This window comes from Garra rufa, chromosome 12 (genome assembly GCF_049309525.1).
Source record: "Garra rufa chromosome 12, GarRuf1.0, whole genome shotgun sequence".
Taxonomy (NCBI): domain Eukaryota; kingdom Metazoa; phylum Chordata; class Actinopteri; order Cypriniformes; family Cyprinidae; genus Garra; species Garra rufa.
Window position 1 is genome coordinate 28,456,754 of NC_133372.1, and position 20,308 is coordinate 28,477,061.

A 20,308-nucleotide genomic window follows, 5' to 3' on the forward strand; every position below is an offset into this window, starting at 1 on the left:
AAGAGGTGAGGAGAGGTGAATGGCTTCAAGCACCTCCTCAGGTTTTCAGATGACACTTGACCTCTTTCTGTTGCAGATATTTCTTCTGTGGGCAACTTTAGTGTTAACCTCATTATCACTGGCAGAAATGTTTATTTTATTTTATTTTATTTGCAGGTGAATTTGAACTTGATAGTCAGAATGTGAATACCATTACACAACACAACAATGTCCTAAACTCTTGCAAATTAATCATAATAATATACTTTTAATCATTTAATTGAACTCAAACCTTAAATGCAACCATTTAAATTGCAAATTGCAGTTTCAATGCAGCTTTAAAGGGCTCTACACCATCCAAGCTGAGTAATAAGGGTCTTGTTCAATGAAACAATCAGTCATTTGCTATAAAAATGTATATACTTTTTAACCACAAATGCTTGTCTTGACCGACCTCATACATTACGTAATCATGTTCATCAAAATGATAGTTAAAAAAATAATAAAGAACATGAATGAAATAAAAACTGTGTATCAATGAACACTGGGCTGACTGATTTTATGTGTTTATTTATTTATTTAGACAGACCTTGTACTTTTTTTTTCTCCCACTAAGTGTTTTTTCTCTAAAAACCCTGTCCTTACTTTACCTTGACTGCCATTTACTTCCTTTAAGTACAGAAAGGAGAGAGATGAATCATGAATGATTCATGAATGAATTTTTTTAAGCTAAAGTCTTGGCAACTGGAGACTTCTAGTTACTCTCCAGATGTCCAACACGTGCGACGAATGTGTCAAAACTACTCACACGCTTTTGACCATCTACATTTTTTCCTGCATTATTCACTTCCTAAAACATGTTTTCACTATCCAACATTCTGCAGGCATTGTGGATTGTACAGTAAAAACTATTTATAAATCTGCAATTATACTTAAACTACAAATGAAAAGCTCTGATCTGAAATACGTGAGAGATCTGTCATCGCCTTTTACACCTTTCCAATACATCAATATGCCATTATAATTTTAGCACAATGAAAGGCCTTTTAAAATTACTACTGTATAATTGCAGTCTTCCGAGCTGCCATTATCCGAGGCTTTGAGTTATTGACCGGGAGACTTCCACTCAAATTTACTCTCTTTGTTAAGCTTGTGACTGGATCATTGTCCCCAGAGGGGGCAGGAATGGTCAGGGGATCTGACTACCACTGTAAGTGAATCGTTATAGGGTTTCGCCAAGGGCACATAGTTTGGAAGGGTAAATAACGGAGAGAGCACTCTGGGTCCCTATAATTAACCATTTTCTCTCTCCCTCTCTCTCTCTCTCTCTCTCTCTCTCTCCCTCAGACCCAGCAGCGGTGGACTTTGAGCAATATGAATTGTCCACATTGGCTGATACACTTAAGAGTTACATTCAGGACTTGCCCTGCCCGCTCATCCCAGCTGTAGTCTACAGCGAGCTGGTCTACACTGCTCAGGGTAAGCTCTCCCTCTGGAGCTCAGCACAAAACATTTAAACACCACCATTTTTTTATATTTCTAAATCATGCAATTGAATAGAAAAAGAAATAGTTCACCCAAAAAAGAAAATTAGCCCATGATTTACCCACCTTCAAGCCATCCTAGGTGTATACGACTTTCTTCTTTCAGATGAATACAATCAGAGTTATATTAAAAAACGCACTGGCTCTTCCAAAGCTTTATAATGGCAGTGAATGAGTGTTGAGATTTTGAAGTCCAATAAAGTTCATCCGTCCATCCATCATAAAAAGTATTCCACATGGCTCCAAGGGGTTAATAAAGGCCTTCTTCAGTCGTAAAGAAATGATGTTTTTTGAGGAAAACATTTCAGGATTTCTCTCCATATAATGGACTTCTATGGTGCCCCCGAGTTTGAACTTCCAAAATGCAGTTTAAATGCATCTTCAAATGGCTCTAAATGATCCCAGCTGAGGAAGAAGGGTCTTATCTAGCGAATTGGTTATTTTCTAAAAACATTTACAATTTATATACTTCTTAATCTTTACACAGAGTACACATAAAGCTAGAAAAGGCGAGCATTTGAGGTTAAAAAGTATATAAATAGTAATTTTTTTTTAGAAAATAACCGATCGTTTTGCAAGATAAGACCCTTCTTTCCTCGGCTGTGATCGTTTAGAGCCCTATGAAGCTGCATTTTGGAAGTTCAAACTTGGGGGCACCATAGAAGTCCATTATATGGAGAGAAATCCTGAAATGTTTTCCTCAAAAAACATAATTTCCTTACAACTGAAGAAAGAAAGACATGAATATCTTGGATGACAAGGGGGTGAGTACATTATCTGTAAATTTTTGTTCTGAAAGTGAACTACTTCTTTAACCGTCTGGAGCCATGTGGAGTACTTTTTATGATGGATGGATGTACTTTAAAATCACAAAACCCATTCACTGCTATTATAAAGCTTGGAAGAGCAAGGGCATTTTTTTAATATGATTTTGATAGTATTCATCTGAAAGAAGAAAGTCATATACGGATGGCTTGAGGGTGAGTAAATCATGTGATCATTTTCATTTTGGGGTGAACTGTCCCTTTAAGTGAGAAAGCTGAGATGGTCTGATAATCTCAGTTAGTTAATGAACTGAACTTGAGAAATGGATCAGTGTTCAGTACATTTGTTTCTAAATTATTTAACACTGATCTCTCATGAAGTCTAACTTTGCAAAAGTCTAAAACGTAAATGTATGATCAGATGGAAGTAAATTTTGCAATGAATAATGAAAAGTATTACTTTTTTAATCATTTTTGAAGCTTGAAAGTCTCAGTCTTTACGCTTTGTAGTTTTTCATAAAGTCATAAAGGCTTGAAACTAGATACGAGTGAATGATGTCAGAATTGAAATGTTTAAATTCTCCTTGGTTAAAATGCACAACTAAAATAGGTGGGCGCATTTGTCCTCTTCAACATATAAATGCTCAAAATGTTTAGTGGGCAGAAAGAGGCTTGAGAGAGACCGAGAACAAAAGTACTGTTATAGAAAGATGCAGATTGTCTGTGTGTATGTGTGTGTGTTTATGTATTAGTGGGGGCGCTACTACGCCGGAGGGTAGGTTCACACCACCTCTCTCTGACCTCGCTTTGCATTACACCCACTGAAAATGAAACAAGCATACACAGAGTCTGCCCCATCTTTTAGACATGCCTGGTTGCTCATAAGTGTTGCCTGACTTTGTAAGGACAAACAGAATTATGTAAGGACCCTCACTGAGTTTTGCCGCATCATGTTTCTGTTGCCTGAAAATTCCTGCAGTCTTGAGACATTTTCTATCCTTAAATATACTGGTTGCATAGTGTTAGGATTAGTTGAGTTCCCGAATAAAACTTTCCTGATCATTTACTCACCACCATGTCATCCAAGATGTTCATGTCTTTCTTTCTTCAGTCAAAAAGAAATTAAGGTTTTTGAGGAAAACATTTCAGGTTTTTTTCTCCATATAGACTTCAATGGGGATCAATGGGTTGAAGGTCCGAATTGCAGTTTCAATGCAGTTTCAATGTGCTCTACACGATCCCAGTTGAGGAATAAGGGTCTAATCTTGCAAAACGATCAGTCATTTAAAAAAAAAAAAGATTTTTTTATACTTTTTAACCACGCAAATTCACTCATTGAGTCATTACATAATCAGTTTGGAAAGGTCACGCGTGGTTAGTTCTTCATTTGTGTTTGATATCTTGGCTGGGATCATGTAGAGCCATTTGAAGCTTGGATGACATAGGGGAGATTAAATTATCAGGAAGTTTTTATTCTGGAAGTGAGCTAATCCTTTAAAGGATATACAGTGCAAAAACACATTTCCTCTCGAAATAAATGTATTTATCATAACGTATTGACAAAATGTTCATGTTTCAGGCATTTTCAAATCTCAGCTAAATGTTCTTGTTTTGAAGGCATTTAGATATTTTTTACTAAAACTACATGCTAAGATACATTTTGGCAATTGCATTGTTTATTTATTTAGGCCCATTTGTTTACTTTCAATTGTGAGATTTCAAAGAGTGATCTTTTTGACTAAACATACTTGCCTATTGTTCATATCTTCAATCTGCAATATATTCATTAATTGTCTTGATTGGTTTGCATGATTGGTCCCATAGAGTGGTAAGTCTAATTGCAGTTTAATTAGTTTCATTTAGATCATGCAGTAGAAGCATACTTGATTGATTGCTCATACCTAATAATTTAATTTTCCGTCTTCGTTTCTGCTGGTGCTGATATATAAGTTACTTAAACGAATTGCAAGACTTAAAGTGAAATATTATATCTTTAAAGGAGAGAACTAATATTAGTTTTGTGATGCAGTGAACAGAATTCAAGGCAATGACTCACTATAATGGTTATAATACATTTTGTATTGGGTCATTGAGTCTTCAAGTGCAAAGTCACTGTAGGATTTGCCATATGGCATATTCAGCATTTGTGCATTAACCGTTCTAAAGAATCAATGGGCTATTATAGCAAATAAGCTTTCCTGGAAAGTCCCTTTGTCATGGGGTGCCCTTAACAATGCCAAACTCTACCTCCCTCTTTTCTTGGATAAAATCCATTTAATTGTGAAATCAAGCATGCTTTTGTTTGATATCCTTAATTTAATCAACACAGCAATTCAAGCTATTAATTTTTTTTTTTTTTTAAATATCATGTTATCCAGAACTCAAGGAGTTTTATGATCCATGACTTGAGGGTAGAATAATCAAATTCATTTCAAGCTTTAATCTAAGACAAATCGACTTGACAAAGTATTGCTTCCCAAAGCATAGCGGTTTTATTTAGTAGAAGAAAAGTGCAAAAAGTCCCTTTTCTGCTAAAAGTTTGAAGTCCCATTACTCAGTATTAACTCTCATGCCTTGAGAACCGGTGCCCATCTGGCTGGCTAGGAGCCAGTATGCCCTCTTCCAGGAATGCGATTGGCCGTCTGCAGGGCTCCCCTTCCCCCGGTTGCGTCGTGCTGAGTCCAGATGGACTCGGCCAAGTTCCCAGCCGTGGCCTGCAGCCCATGACAGTGGCCTTTATTGAACAGAGGTCAGTCTCTATCGGTAATCTCCAGGAGGCAGCGGTTGGTGGGACTGTCCGGCTCCAGAATGGGGGCATGGGTGTCTGTGTGTGTCTGTGCATGTGTTATTGAGTGTATGCATAGATGCATAGATGTATCAATGGTCAGTGAGTCTCAGGCCAAGGTCAAAGTACTGACCCGTTTTCTGATCGGCAGATTGTCAGACATTCATCATACGACCCCCTGCCACCCACTGCTCATAACCTTTGACCTCTTAGCACTTATCTTCTATAAGCACTATGGGAGAAGCGCCTTAACCAGCCAACACCTTAATGGCTTTGTTCATGCTCATAATTCATGCAGGAAGTGCGGCTGGCAGGGGATTGAGTCTGTGTGTTTGTTGGGGGGGGGGGGGTGAGAGCAGCTTTTAGGCAGTGTTGTGAAAGTGTTGTGACAGGTAAGATTTACTGAGTTTATTGCACGACTGGCCTGTCTGCAAGCTGACACCATTGACACTGAATTATGACTGTTATTTAAAAACATTCATATGAACTAAAATGAAAAGGAAATGAGGAAATAATGTGTACATGTTAAACGTTTTATCAACGAATGACGAAAACTTACTAAAATAGAGATTTATATAACTAATTTTGTTCACTAGCTGTTATTTGTAGTATGACACTTTGACATTTGTGACCCTGGACCACAAAACCAGTCTTAAAGGAGTAGTTCACTTGCAGATAATGTACTCACCCCCTTGTCATCCAAGATGTTCATGTCTTTCTTTCTTCAGTTGTAAGGAAATTATGTTTTTTAAGGAAAACATTTTAGGATTTCTCTCCATATAATGGACTTCTATGGTGCCCCAGAGTTTGAACTTCCAAAATGAAGCGTCAAATGGCTCTAGATGATCACAGCCGAGGAAAGGTCTAATCTAGCAAAACAATCATTTATTTTTGAAATAAAATTACAATTTATATACTTTTTAACCTCAAATGCTCATCTTGTCTAGCTCTGTGTGTACTCTGTGTAGAGATTAAAAAGTATATCAATTGTAAATGTTTTTAGAAAATAACAGATCGTTTCGCTAGATAAGACCCTTCTTCCTCAGCTGGGATCATTTAGAGCCCTTTAAAGCTGCATTTAAACTGCATTTTGGAAGTTTAAACCTCGGGGGCACCATAGAAGTCCATTATATGGAGAGAAATCCTGAAATGTTTTCCTCAAAAAAACAATATTTCTTTACGACTGAAGAAAGAAAGACATGAACATCTTGGATGACATGGGGGTGAGTACATTATCTTTACATTGTATACATTGTATGGGTCAAAATGATTGATTTTTCTTTTATGCCAAAAATTATTAGGATATTAAATAAAGATCATGTTCCATGAAGATATTTTGTAAATTTCCTACCGTAAATATGTCAAAACTTAATTTTTGATTAGTAATATGCATTGCTTAGAACTTAATTTGGACAACTTTAAAGGCAATTTTCTCAGTAATTTTTTTTTTTTTTTTTTTGCACTCTTAGATTCCTGATTTTCAAATAGTTGTATCTCGGCCAAATATTGTCCCATTTTAACAAATCATACTTTAATGGAAAGCTTATTACACACATTTTAAGATGATGTATAAATCTCAATTTCAATAAATTGACCGTTATGACTGGTTTTGGGGTCTAGGGTCACATTTGTTTTAAAGAGCTGTTTGTGTACTTTTTCTATCAATTATGGTGACCGTTAATTCATCAAATTATGGTGACAAGAGTTATAACCAGGCATACATAGTGAGTAAACGGCAGTATCAGCAGTTCATTCTTAGTGAATTCCCCCTTGTTCTGTACTTTCCAAACTGCATGATATCTCGCATTGATATCCAGACTGTATCTGTGTTCCTTTGGCTGATGAAGACAAATATTCATTGTGTGTAAGGGACTTAGGGATGAAATGCTCATATCTTAGCTGTGCCACCAGGGTACACTTTAGCTCAAATAAGCCTGAATCACAGATGCTGGCCTTTTTGCTGTGGGAAACCCCATCTCAGAGGAGCTCATCAATATGTTGGAAGCTGTCGCAATAACTGCATTGTCCTTGTGGTGCTCATACACAATAGACTTGAGGGCAATGTTAGGCTAGCACTTTAACTCCTGCTGAGATGACTTTCCAGTCCCAGGTCATGGGTTTTGTAATGTGCCTCAATGTTCAATGCTGCTGTCCGAGTTCAGATGAGTTACACCTATATTATTAGAACCACAGGGTGGATGTTTCGCTTTTAGTCCATGCTGGTAGATGTCAGTACTGCATCATCTGTCTGCTAAATGCATCTTATCCATTGACAGCCTTTCAAAAGTATCAGTTTATTCTATTACATTTTTATACGTAATAATAGCTGAATTCCATTTGTATGATATTGATCTCTATTTGCTCCCAATTTGTCAATAAGGGCATGAAGCTGTTTGTGTTTTTTGTGGTGCTATCAACTCAATCTGAATGCTCTTTATAACGTAGTCTCCCTCGCTTTCTCTCTGTTAGAAACCCAAAGCATGGAGGAGTGTGGACAGCAGCTGAAAAGAATCCTTGATTCTCCCAGTGTCCCTCAGGCTAATCACCAGCTCCTGGTTCATCTGACCCGACACCTAAGTAAGGTGGCCAAAAGTGGGGGAGCAGCTCAGGCAAGCCCCAGGCTTCTGGCTCTGGCCTACAGCGAGGCCATCTTCAAAAACAACCACTTCAGGTACTGTAAATAACTTGTTGTCTACTAAAATGACAACAGCTATGACAAGTGTTACAGCTACACTCGTTCAAAAGTTTAGGGTCATAAAGTTTCTTATACTCACCCAAGCCTATGTTTATTTGATCAAAAATGCAGTAAAACAGTAATATTGTGAAATAATACTATAAAAAAAGAACCGTTTTCTATTTTAATATATTTTAAAATATTGTGAAATATGTGTACTATTTAAAATAACTGCTTTCTATTTGAGTATATTTTAAAATGTAATTTATTCCTGTGATCAAAGCTACATTTTCAGTATCGTTACTCCAGTCTTCAGTGTCACATGATCCTTCACAAATTATTCTAATATGGTCATTTGCTGTTCAAGAATTTTTTTTTTTATTATAATCAATTTTTAAAAAGGTTAGTACATTTTTTCAGGATTCTTTACTGAATAGGAAGATCCAAAGATTGGCATTTATCTGAAATAAAAAGCTTTTGTAGCATGCATTATACCATTCAAAACCTTGGAGTCAGTATTTTATTTTAATTATTATTATAGAAAAGAACACAATTAGCAGGGATGCTTTAAATTGATCAAAAGTGATGATAAAGACATTTATAATATTAAAAAAGATGCATGCTGTTCTTCTGAACTTTCTGTTCTTTAAAGAAAGTAATGATGCTAAAAATTCAGCTTTGAAATCACAGGAATAAATTAAATTGTAAAATTTTAAATAGTGAAAATATTTCAAAATTTTACTGTTTTAGCTATACTTTGGATCAAATAAATGCAGGCTTGGTGAGCAGAAGAGATTTAAAAAAAACATTAAAAAGCTTACTGTTAAAAAAAACTTTGGACTGGTAGTGTAAATCTTTTGTAACAGTATAAATGTATTTTTGTCAGTTTTAATTGATTTAATGCAATCTTTTAGAAAAAAAAAAACGTAGTGTATGCTATTTTTTAAAGTACATTTTACAAGAAAATACTATTTCAGTCTTTCTACTATGAAATGTTATGTTTCATTCAATGTGTTACTTGACATTTCTTTGTAATTATTTGTAAATATTCGTCAGTATATATGCAGAATAAGGTGCTGCAAAAAAAAATTAGGAACCTTTATTTGTATTTGAGTGTAAGATAACTTAATTATGCCATTATGTAACAAAATAAAGAACTATAACTTGGGTCTGAGTTAAAAGTCATTATCTTTTTAGACTGGCTGCATCACAATGAAAATATGTTTGAGACCGGATAATATACATCTATACATTATCATGTTCAATTTTGTGGTTGCTCATGCGGGAAAAAACAGTTCTATAAAAATGACTTAAGGCGTACACATTGTCACATTCACACTTGCATGTGCACGCATGTTCTTTGTTTCAGCAGAAAACTGAGTTGAACATATGTCGAAGCCTATCTTTATTCCCCTAGTTTAATTAAAGTGGAGCAGAAAGAGATGAGGGAGCTGTTATTCTTGATCTGTCCCTCAGCCCACTGTAAGACAGCCCTTAATGGCTGTAGCTCCAGTACAATCTCCTGAGAGGAACAGCACATAACATACAACAGATGGGAATGCTTATTAAAATGTGTTGCACCATGTTACAATCCCTTGTACTTGCCATTTGAAGAGTACCAGGAGTGAATGTTGATAACTCACTATTTATGTAACCTGACTATTATTATGTACCAGACCCCTGTATCAGACCATAATACATGATCACATTATTGTTGCACCTTTATTAACTATGAAACTGATTTTTCTTTTTCTTTTTTGCACAAATTTTCCTTATTCCACAGGTTCAATGAATCTCTATTGCGATCCCTGTGGTTCTTGACTGTTGAAAACAGTGTGATTTGCATCACATCAGTTAAATAGATAGTGACATCACACCTTCTATAAAGTGCCCTTCTGAATGAAGGACTTTAGTGCACATAATAAAGAGTAGTGTGCAAGTGAGTCACTGCTAACTCAGTCAGCACATTGTAGTCCATTAAGTCGCCTCGCTCTTATTCGATTGTGAGCTGCTTTCCTATTCCTCTGCCAAGAGACTCCAGTGGGACTTTCCCTGCTCTTAGCAGCCTGTCAATTGTCTTATGGCTCTGGGGCAGTTCAGGCAGAGAGAGGGAGGGAGAGAGAGCGCATTATGCCTCAAACAGTCATTTCTGGTTAGTCATCAGCTTCACACACTACCTGAAGTCATTAAGGCATCACAGGACCTGAATTAAATCTGAATACATAAGCAAATGAACAGTTGCCTCTAAAAATCTAAATCGAGTTTCGACCGTAAACAAGCAGGCAAGAGTTCACCAAGTACATCAGCCTCTGCAACTCATGACATGACCTGTGTGTGAGAGATTATGACCGACTGGAGTCTTGATGCTGTTTAAGAGCTTTCCAGTTTTTAGAGCATTTGTTTAGGTCCAACTTCACTTTTAACCATGGCATGGCTATATATACTCACTCTTAAAATATCTTTCTCTTGCTCCAGTGCGGATGTAAACCCAGAACATCATGTGAAGATTCTTGAGGCACTTATCATGGTTGGAGGCCTAGTGGAGATACAGGCTGCTCCAGGTAGGACATTGGAGGTTCTCATTATTTTCTTAATCGCTTTTGGGACTGTGATTTTAAGCTTACTGCATCACCTCAGGCTTCCTTTTGAGAGAATCCAGTGGGTCATTTATTTTTACTGGCGTTGATAGCTAACTTGTTTGCTTGAGTGGTTAATTATCAAGAACTATCATCATTATTTATAGATTTTAGATCCAAACAAGTCATGCTTCTACAGTGGAGATCAAAATTAGAGAACAATCTATAAATACCTAATGTTTTTTTCTGTTATTTTCCACACAACATGCTCCTCAGCAAAGGTGAGCCTAGCCTATTGATTATTTCTGCTGATGAGATGCTCACTACAGAGTGAGCTTTCAGTCCAACTTCTCTTAAACGTGCTGAGGGACATCCTTACCCTGTTTAGCACTGAACTGGCAAGCAATTCCAGCTGCAGTGTTGAACCGATTTTGAACCCCCACATTTGGACCGGCCCTCTGAACAATGCCAGAGACATATTTTGAAAATGTAATTTTAAATATGTTTTACTTATATCATGTCGGTAATAATAAAGGTAATAATAAAGATAATAAAGGTTGGCTTTCTACTAAACTAAAATTTCCCATAGTTATTAACATAGCAGGTGATGCATGAGCCAGCTAGAAAATTCAGAGCGATGACAAAATGACTCAATAGCATTTGAGGTGAAACTAGCACTGCTTGTGGGACAAGTGCAAAAGCAAGACTTCACTCATCTCCCAGTTACCCAAAGTTTTTCAGCTGAGAACCAGTTGAAAAGTCTGTGGAAGCGCTGAAAATGCTGAAGGCGGAATTTGACGTGTGATTCAAAAAACACAGTGGACCAACACCAGCAGATGACATTGCACCCCAAATCATCACAGACTGTGGAAACTTAACACTGGACTTCAAGCAACTTGGGCTATGAGCTTCTCCACCCTTCCATCAGACTCTAGGACCTTGGTTTCCAAATAAAATAGAAAACTTGCTCTCATCTGAAAAGAAGACTTTGTACCACTGGGCAGCAGTCCATTTCTTCTTCTCCTTAGCCCAGAGCCTCTGATGTTGTCTGTGGTTCAGGAGTGGCTTAACAAGAGGAATACAACAACTGTAGCCAAATTCCTTGACATGTCTCTGTGTGGTAGCTCTTGATGCCTTGACCCCAGCTTCAGTCCATTCCTTGTGAAGTTCACCCAAATTCTTGAATCTGTTTTGCTTGACAAGCCTGTCAAGGCTGCGGTTCTCTCGGTTGGTTGTGCATCTTTTTCTTTCACACTTTTTTTTCTTCCACTCCATTCTTCCACTGTTAACATGCTTGGATGCAGCACTCTGTAAACAGCCAGCTTCTTTGGCAATCAATGTTTGTGGCTTACCCTCCTTGTGAAGGGTGTCAATGATTGTCTTCTTGACAACTGTCAGATCAGCAGTCTTCCCCATGATTGTGTAGCCTAGTGAACCAACCTGAGAGACCAGTTTGACGGCTCAGGTGTTTTGAGTTGATTAGCTGATTGGCATGTCACCATATTCTAATTTGTTGAGATAGTGAATTGGTCGGTTTTTGTTAAATGTGAGCCAAATCATCACAATTAAAAGAACCAAAGACTTAAATAAATTTAATGAACGCAGAGTGAAGTAGTTTAATACACAAGTTTCACAATTTGAATTGAATTACTGAAATAAATTAACTTTTCCATGACATTCTAATTTACTGAGAAGCACCTGTATATCTTTTGAAAAGAAATGATAATTGATAATCTGGTGCATAAAATAATAATAAACTATTCTAGCATTAAAAGGTATAATAAATACAGGTAAAATCATAATCAAATTAATAATAATAATAGTAGTAGTAGTAGTCGTCAGTCCGGCCCATGTAATTTTCTTTTATAAGCCGACCCGGCCCCCCATTAAACAAAAGAAAATTATGTGACCCGCTCAGGAAAAAGTTTGGGGACCCCTGGCCTAGAGGTATCTGTAAGTGTTCTCTAATTTTGATCAGAGTTCTTTTTCAAATATCTATTTTAGAATACAATTAATTCATGAAATATTCTTTAAAAACTGCCCTTATACTCCTGTTAAGACTTCACATAGAAATAAGCAGTGACCTTGAAATTTTGGAAATTGTAGGTTTCTTTATTTTTGACCTCCACTGTATGTCTTTGAAGATGGGTTTCTGGTAGATATGAAAGTAGTGTATTTTGTAAATGTAGGCCTAAATGTGTGTGTGTGTAAGGAAGAGATATTGAAAAAAGTGATTGGTTGTTGAGAGTTTAGTAAATATTCATGGAAAACTTGTGAGGGCTAAAATAGAATAATAGTTCATAAAACTTGCTTCTCTAGATTGCTGCTTTTTCACTCCACCCAGACCTGGCGAAACTTTGTTGTTATGGATCTTCTGGCTCGCCACTCCCTTTACTTTCATTGATTAGAATCCAAACATTGAGTTTCAGTCAGTGAACTTCCTGCAACAGAATATAAATGAATATACGCCTATTAGATGTCTGGAGATAGTCTGGAGTCCCAGGCAGTCCTAGGAGGTTAACATTAGCCTTGGAGTGCATTAAATGTGAATTATATCAGTTCAGCACAAGAAAATGCAGTGGAGGATTTATGGTTTCCATTTTGATGCACTTAAGCAACTCACTTGGAGCAAACTTGAGCAATTATGAATGATGTACATTAATTTCTGAATCTGCAGTACAGCAGTTTGGGGTTTGTAAACAAGCAAGCATGGATAAACATATGGGCTCACAACAAAGCTGTCAAATACTTTAATTCACAATGTAACATATTTTGTTTGTACCCAATTTCTCTGACACTCAAAGATAGAACTCAGCATTTAAGTTGGTCAGAATTCTTTTCAGAAGGAAATTGGAAACTTTAGTCAACACAATCTCTGACACAGAGGTTCAGCCTGGGGTGAAGTAACAGACTATAACTTGGAGCTATTAAATGCACCACCCATGGACACATACATAGATTTATGGGAACTGGTATGACCTTTTCTTGCTGTTGTGGGGTCACAACCTTAGCCCCAAAGCAAGACTAGGGATAATGATATCGTTGGCAAGCTTAAGTCTTACTTAGAACTAACAGACATGGTCAGAAACATTATACTATATTCAGTGATTGAATTTGATTGGCTGTCATACTTATAAAAGCTGCATTTATTTGCATAATTGTTTATTTCAGCCATTACTCCAGTCCTCAGTGTTACATAATATTTCAGAAATCATTCTCATATGCTCATTTCTAAAACTAATACATATTTTTCAGGATTCTCTGATTCTCATATTTTATTACATTGAAAACTTGGAGAACATCTATACTGTCAGTTTTATTCTATTTATTGCATCCTTGATCAATACAATTATTAATTTATTAAAAAAAATCTTATTGACACTTTTTGAACAGTAGTGTAATAACTTTTAGTTTAAAAACTAAAATTTAAAGCAGTAGAAAAAGTTGTATTCCACTTGCATGTTTTACATGCACACTACTACTAGTCCTCGAGCACTTTCTTTGTGTGGAAAATTAATTCAGAATCTGCAGAGACTGTGCACAGGCTCTCCATCCTAATGCTTTCATCATCTCTTTCACTAAAGGCTTCATTAACAGGGGTCAGAGGGCAAAGGAGCCTGGATGGGTGGCCTACGAGTAGAGTGAACCTCTTCACAGCCCAAAATGTGATTTATACAAAACACAAAAGAACAACTAGAGCAAAAAATAGGTTAGAACGCATCCACTCGCATTATAACCCATCAGCTTATGTATGACTTCCTTTTTGGAGGCAGCCGGTAATGTACCTAGAGTGCTTTAGCAAACAACTGACCCCTCCTGCGCCTCCAGCTCTCTAGTTTGGCCCTAATATGTTCCAGCTTGGTAAAGTTTGTTGGCAAAACATTGCATTTAAAGAGCAATCTTTTGGGGGCCACGTCGGGCTCACTCTCTCCTGGATGACTGCACTTGTCAAATGCTGATGGATTCACTGTGGCTGTTAGCATGGGCTTTAGTGAGAGAGGAAACAAAAAGGAAAGCAGGCAAATACAAGTAAGCAAAGAGAAGGGTATGACGAATACAGTTACAGAAAGATCATAACCGCTCTTATGGTATTTCTGTCACTGTCAGGGACTTCTGTTCTTCTACATTATGGGGGAACAACTGAAAAATTGCAACTTTTAGAGCATTTTTGAACTTGTGTACGAGTTATATTTGATCTGTTTCAAACCCTAGTGATCATTTTAAAGGGATAGTTCACCCAAAAATGAAAATTACCACATGATTTACTCACCTTCAAGCCATCCTAGGTGAATATGGCTTTCTTCTTTCAGACGTTATATTAAAAATGTCCTGGCTCTTCTAAGCTTTATACTGGCAGTGAATGGCGTTTAAGATTTTGAAGTCCAATAAAATGCATCCATCCATCATGAAAATAACTCCACATGGGTCCTGGGGGGTTAATAAATACAGGAAACTGTACTGTACAGGAAATACAGTAAAATTGTGAAATATTGTTGTAACTTAAATTTAAACTGTAATTTTAAATCTTTAAACAATTTCATTCTAATATGCTGATTTGCTGATAGAAATTTCAAATGCAGCATTTATTTGAAATATAAATTGATTATAACATTATAAAATCTTTACACGTACTTTTGATCAGTTTAATGCATATTGCTGAATAAAATGATCAATTTTCTTAAAAAGAAAGTCATCCCAAACTTTTGAATGTTTAGTGTAGTTGCACTGCCAACATAAAACATTACAAAAAGTAGGTTGTAATTTTATGCTGCCTTTTAGAATACTTTGATTTATTCACGTTATAAAGCAGCCTCACATATCCTTTGCAGAGAAGGTAATCCCATAATGCATTTTAACAGGCTCAGTGAAAAAAGAAGTCCAAGATAGTGAATGTCTAGTGGTGAAATAAACTAGGAATGAGGTGACTCACTTTAAAAGATTGTAGTGTTTTATTTGTAATTTATTAATCGAAAAAAGGTATATATAAAAAAAATATTTTACACTCTTAAAAATAAAGGTGCTTCACGATTTCATAGAAGAACCTTTTTGTCTAAATAGTTCCATAAAGAACCTTTAATTTCTCGAGAACCTTTCTGTTTCACTAAAAATTCTTTGTGGCGAAAGGTTCTTCAGATTATAAAAAGGTAAGAAAGAGATGGTTCTTTAAAGAACCTTTGACTGAATGGTTCTTTGTGGAACCAAAAATGGCTCTTCTATGACATCGCTGTGAAGAACCTTTTAAAGCACCTTTATTTTTAGGAGTGTATGGTGTTTTGCGATTATGACCAGCTGGATGTACATTATCCCACTTATTACACGGTTGCTTGTCACAAAAGTACATAATTAGACATAAAACATTGGGGAAGCACACGTTGCTTACAAATTTAAAGTATAATCATTTTAAAAGTTAAGCATTAGCAATTTGAAAAGTTGCTTTAAAAAACAGATGTAGGGAGTGAGGCAGCTTGCTAGGTTTTGGAAACTGATCGACCAAGCCGTCCAAACTCTAGATCATCACAAGGCCACGACATGCTGTTTTTTCTTTTGTTTTTCCTCAACTATTCTCTTTCCAGTTTTTCTTTCTCTCTTTCTCTCTTAGCAATGTGCTGAGCTAACACATTTTTAAAAAATACATTTCTTTGCTTTGGCTGAGGGAGTGCTTATTTATGCTGTGTTGAGAAGTCCGATCTATATCTGTCACTCGTTCTTATTCTCTCTCTATGTATATTTCTCTGTCCCTCCAGCCTTCGTTTCCCATCACACAAAGCTGTTCTCGGTCATGCCCTCGAGCACTGACTTTAACCTCCATATACACACAAGCCCACATGCACACGTTCTCTCCTGAGGTCATGTTGCAGCCTCATGGAATTCCCCACTGGCTGACCTGGTGTCCCAGATGACCCAGTGAAAATGACCAGTGCTTTCTTCCGCAGCCTCTCAGCTGCACACAATCACATGCTTCAATGTACCATGTAATAATCTTTGAGCTGCTCACTCGATGGCCTTTGTTCCACAGCCCTTTTTTTCCCTTCCTCTATCTTCATCCATCTAAGGTCATTTGCAAGCACAAGCTCAAATGTGGCATTCTGCTTGGTCATACAGGCCTCAAGCCTGCTCATTATGGGTTGTTGCAGCACAGTTGGAGCCTTGAGAGTGGGCAGTTAACATGAGAGCAGATGAGGTCAGGTATAATGGATGGCGGAACTATTCTATACTTAGAATGCTTAGGATTACTTTTTGACTGTATGTTTTACGTGATATTAGCGCCAAGCTGTCCTCACGCGCCATGGACTAATTCATCTGAGCTTTAATGCTTAAGAAGAGCAGATGCGCTCTCTTTCCCCCTTTCCCTCTCTCGTTCCCTGGCTTTCTCCCTCTGATTACACCATTTCTTCATTAAAGAGATAGCAATCTCATTAAGGTTGCCTCAGTTGCACTCTAAAACACATTAATCTTCCTTAAAGGATCCCCTGCCTTCTCTTAGCACAGGGCGAATCAAGCTCTGATTAATATGACGTGGACGATCTTAAGCTGGTTAGCTAGTTTTACCTCTGTTGATAAGGTGATCCGGAGTAGAATTAGCCACAGCTGATGTGTGACGTTGTTCTAAATTGCATCCACATTTGCATTGTACAACAGAGGTAGAGTTAATACAAATTGTGAATGTGGACCATATTAGCCTTTTAAAGAGTTACTTCACTCCTGAATTCAAATTTCCTGATAATTTACTCAACCTGATGTCATACAAGATGTTCAGGTCTTTCTTTCTTTAGTCGAAAGGAATTAAGGTTTTTGAGGAAAACATTCCAGGATTTTTCTCCATATAGTGGACTTCAATGGGTTGAAGATCCAAATTGCAGTTTCAATGCAGCGTCAAATGGCTCTTCACAAGAAGTAAAGGTCATTGAAGTCCGAAATTTCTGTCCGAAATGTTCGCACATAAACAAATAAATACGACCTCATGTTGTGCACACTGCCACAGAAACGTCCATCAAAAAAAGTTTGGATCAGGTTCGATTTTCTGCGTTTTTGCATCTGTAGCAAGCGTTTTGATAGGAAAGGAGGACGAATACGAAAAAACAATAAAAAATTCGGACTCGGTGTGCAATGACCATAAGGCTCTGACGTAGGCGGAAGTACAGTTTTTTTGGTAAAAAGTATATACATTTTAATTTTTCTTTTTTGAAAATGACGTTTTGCTAAATAAGACTCTTATTTCTCACCTTTGAAGCTTTTTGAAGCTGCATTGAAAAGGCAATTTGGATCTTCAACCCGCTGATCCCCACTGAAGTCCACTATATGGAGAAAAATACTCCAATGTTTTCCTAAAAAACCATATTTTCTTTTGGACTGAAAAAAGAAAGACATGAACATATCAGGAAACTTTAATTCAGGAGTGAACTAATCCTTTTATCACTCTTTTCAATGATCTCAACTTGAACTGGATAAGAATGTCATGGTCAGATATTTCTGAACTTGTTAAGTTTTGCTTACTGTGTGTACTGTTTAATATAAAAACCTTTTGTCAGCTATTTAAGTCATCTGTGTTTTTACTGCACACAGTTGTTTTTATATATACTGTAGCTAATCTTAACTACTATAAACTAACCCACATGTAAACCCAAAATAAACTCTCTAAACTTTTAGCATCAAAAGTAAAACCATGCTGTATTAATTGTTTTTTTTGTTTTTTTTTTCAAATGAGCATGTCCCTGAATGTGCCCGTAGGGAGGTTGTGCCAGATTTAGCTAACATCTTGGGACAAATCAGTCCCTAAAGTTTAGCAAAGTAAACCCCCACAGGCGCACACACACACATTGTGAATAATTTCCTCTGGCAATATGCCACCTAATCTTGCTCAAATATTTGATATGAAATGGCCAGTGTGGAAAGAACAGGCATGAAGCCAAGACACTCATTACTGTATGACCAGTATTTTCACACACATTAAGAATGATGGAATAACCTCTACACATGTCACTGTCATGTAATATCTAATTATCCAGCACAAGCAAGAAAGATTGATTTGTGGATCTTCAGTTAAGTGCTTCAGTTAAAGTCAAAAGTTTACATACACTTGCAGAATCAGCAAAATGTTAATTATTTGACCAAAATAAAAGGGATCATACAAAATGCATGTTATTTTTAATTTAGTACTGACCTGAATAAGATATTTCACATAAAAGACATTTACATATAGTCCACAAGAGAAAATAATGGTTGAATTTATAAAAATGACCCTGTTCAAAAGTTTACATACGCTTGATTCTTAACACTGTGTTACCTGAATGATCCACAGATTGATTTCTGAGAAATATGTACACTGTTCAAAAGTTTACACCCCCAGCTCTTAAAACATTGTGTTTCTTTCTGGAGCATCAGTGAGCATTTGAATCTTCTGAAATAGTTGCGTATGAGCGCGTCTGTTGTCCTCGGTGTGAAAAACTGGATCTCAAAATCATGCAATCATTGTAGGAAAGGGTTCAAATATACAAAAATGAAAACAATGAAAAACCAAAGAATTTGTGGGACCTGAAAGATTTTTCTAAAGACCAGCGGGCAGTTTAACTGTTCAGGACAAACAAGGGACTCATGAACAACTATCACTAAACAAAAACACACAGCTGTGGATCATTCAGGTAACAACACAGTATTAAGAATCAAGCGTTTTTAAACTTTTGATTGGGGTCATTTTTATAAATTCAACTATTATTTTCTCTTGTGCACTACATGTATATGTCTTTTATGTGAAATATCTTATTCAGGTCAGTACTAAATACAAACTAACATGTATTTTGTATGATCCCTCTTATTTTGGTAAAATAATTAACATTTTGCAGATTTTGCAAGGTGTATGTAAACTTTTGACTTCAACTGTATATTGTAAAAAAAAAAAAAAAAAAAAAAAACATTTTTAGAATTATTATCAGGTATGCTTTTATTTGCACTTATATATCGAGTGTTCAACGCTTCATTTGCAACAGCACGACAATGCAAGTTAGCAAAATAGCCCAAAGATTCCCCCAAGGTCTGTTTCATGTGTGTTTCTCTACCACTAGACTGTTTTTTTCAAAAAGAGCAGATGATTTTAATACAAATAACTTGGCCTGACAGTCCTTCTGTTGTGCTGAGGGAGTAATTCTACTTTATATGTATCTGGCATACAAAAGCATGAACTTTTCGCTGCCAGCTTAGCTGCTCACATATGATATGTGATTTTAAAATAAGAGTCTTTGCATTAAAAAGCAACCCAAAAACCATCAATACATTACACATGTCAGGTATAGAGGGTTTACACTTATGTCACGCTTTGGTCAGTATACTCGGATGTAAACAACAGCATAGATTGCATGGTTAATATACTACTAAATATGTTGTTCTGCTAATTTATGCTCTCTAAACTACAAAAAAAAATGTGTGAAGCTGCTAAATCATATAGAGAAGGACTTAGTAAGCAAAAAACGGCACAATAGTTTGACAAATAGGTGGTAAAGATACGTACAAGCAGTATTAATTAGGATATTAGCCTATTATTTCACCTACCTGACTGGAAATAAGAACAAACATGAATGTTGTCAAGAATCTTGCCCTAAAAATCCTAGTTTAGATTGGCCAATCACATACGCCTTTTGTTCCTCGGACAGTTTTTTGCACTCTTCTCCTTGATTTGTTATAACTTTTGGCAGTCTATAGTACTCCAAATGTTTTTCCCGATCGGACCGATTAGTACAGCCCAAAACATGACAGTAATTTACAATTTTCATCAGCAATAATCAGCTAAATATGCGAGTTTCGTTTAGTTCAGTGGCATTGTTTACATTTAGTGCCACCAAAATGGCCGATTGATGACTCGTCGGGAAAACACTCTATATACATTGTTAGTGACCAGGAAAGCTGCTGTCTCTGGCTTAGCTAAGATTTTTCTGTTTCTAAAAGCTTCAGTCTGATTGTGTGCATGGTGACTGACCCCAGGTCAGTAGCCTATA

At 36.6% G+C, this 20,308-nt stretch overlaps 1 protein-coding gene across 1 annotated transcript in view; it reads left to right on the forward strand.

The window, feature by feature from the left end:
* The window catches only part of LOC141347552 (phosphatidylinositol 3-kinase regulatory subunit alpha-like), a 34,492-nt gene extending 20,530 nt beyond the window's left edge, over positions 1 to 13,962 (forward strand). The window contains exons 5-9 of the mRNA XM_073852552.1: positions 1,129 to 1,189; positions 1,327 to 1,458; positions 7,542 to 7,743; positions 10,222 to 10,307; positions 13,907 to 13,962. Coding sequence (XP_073708653.1) covers positions 1,129 to 1,189; positions 1,327 to 1,458; positions 7,542 to 7,743; positions 10,222 to 10,307; positions 13,907 to 13,962 — 537 coding nt within the window. The remainder of the gene's footprint in view (positions 1 to 1,128; positions 1,190 to 1,326; positions 1,459 to 7,541; positions 7,744 to 10,221; positions 10,308 to 13,906) is intronic.
* The last annotated feature ends 6,346 nt before the right edge of the window (positions 13,963 to 20,308 follow it).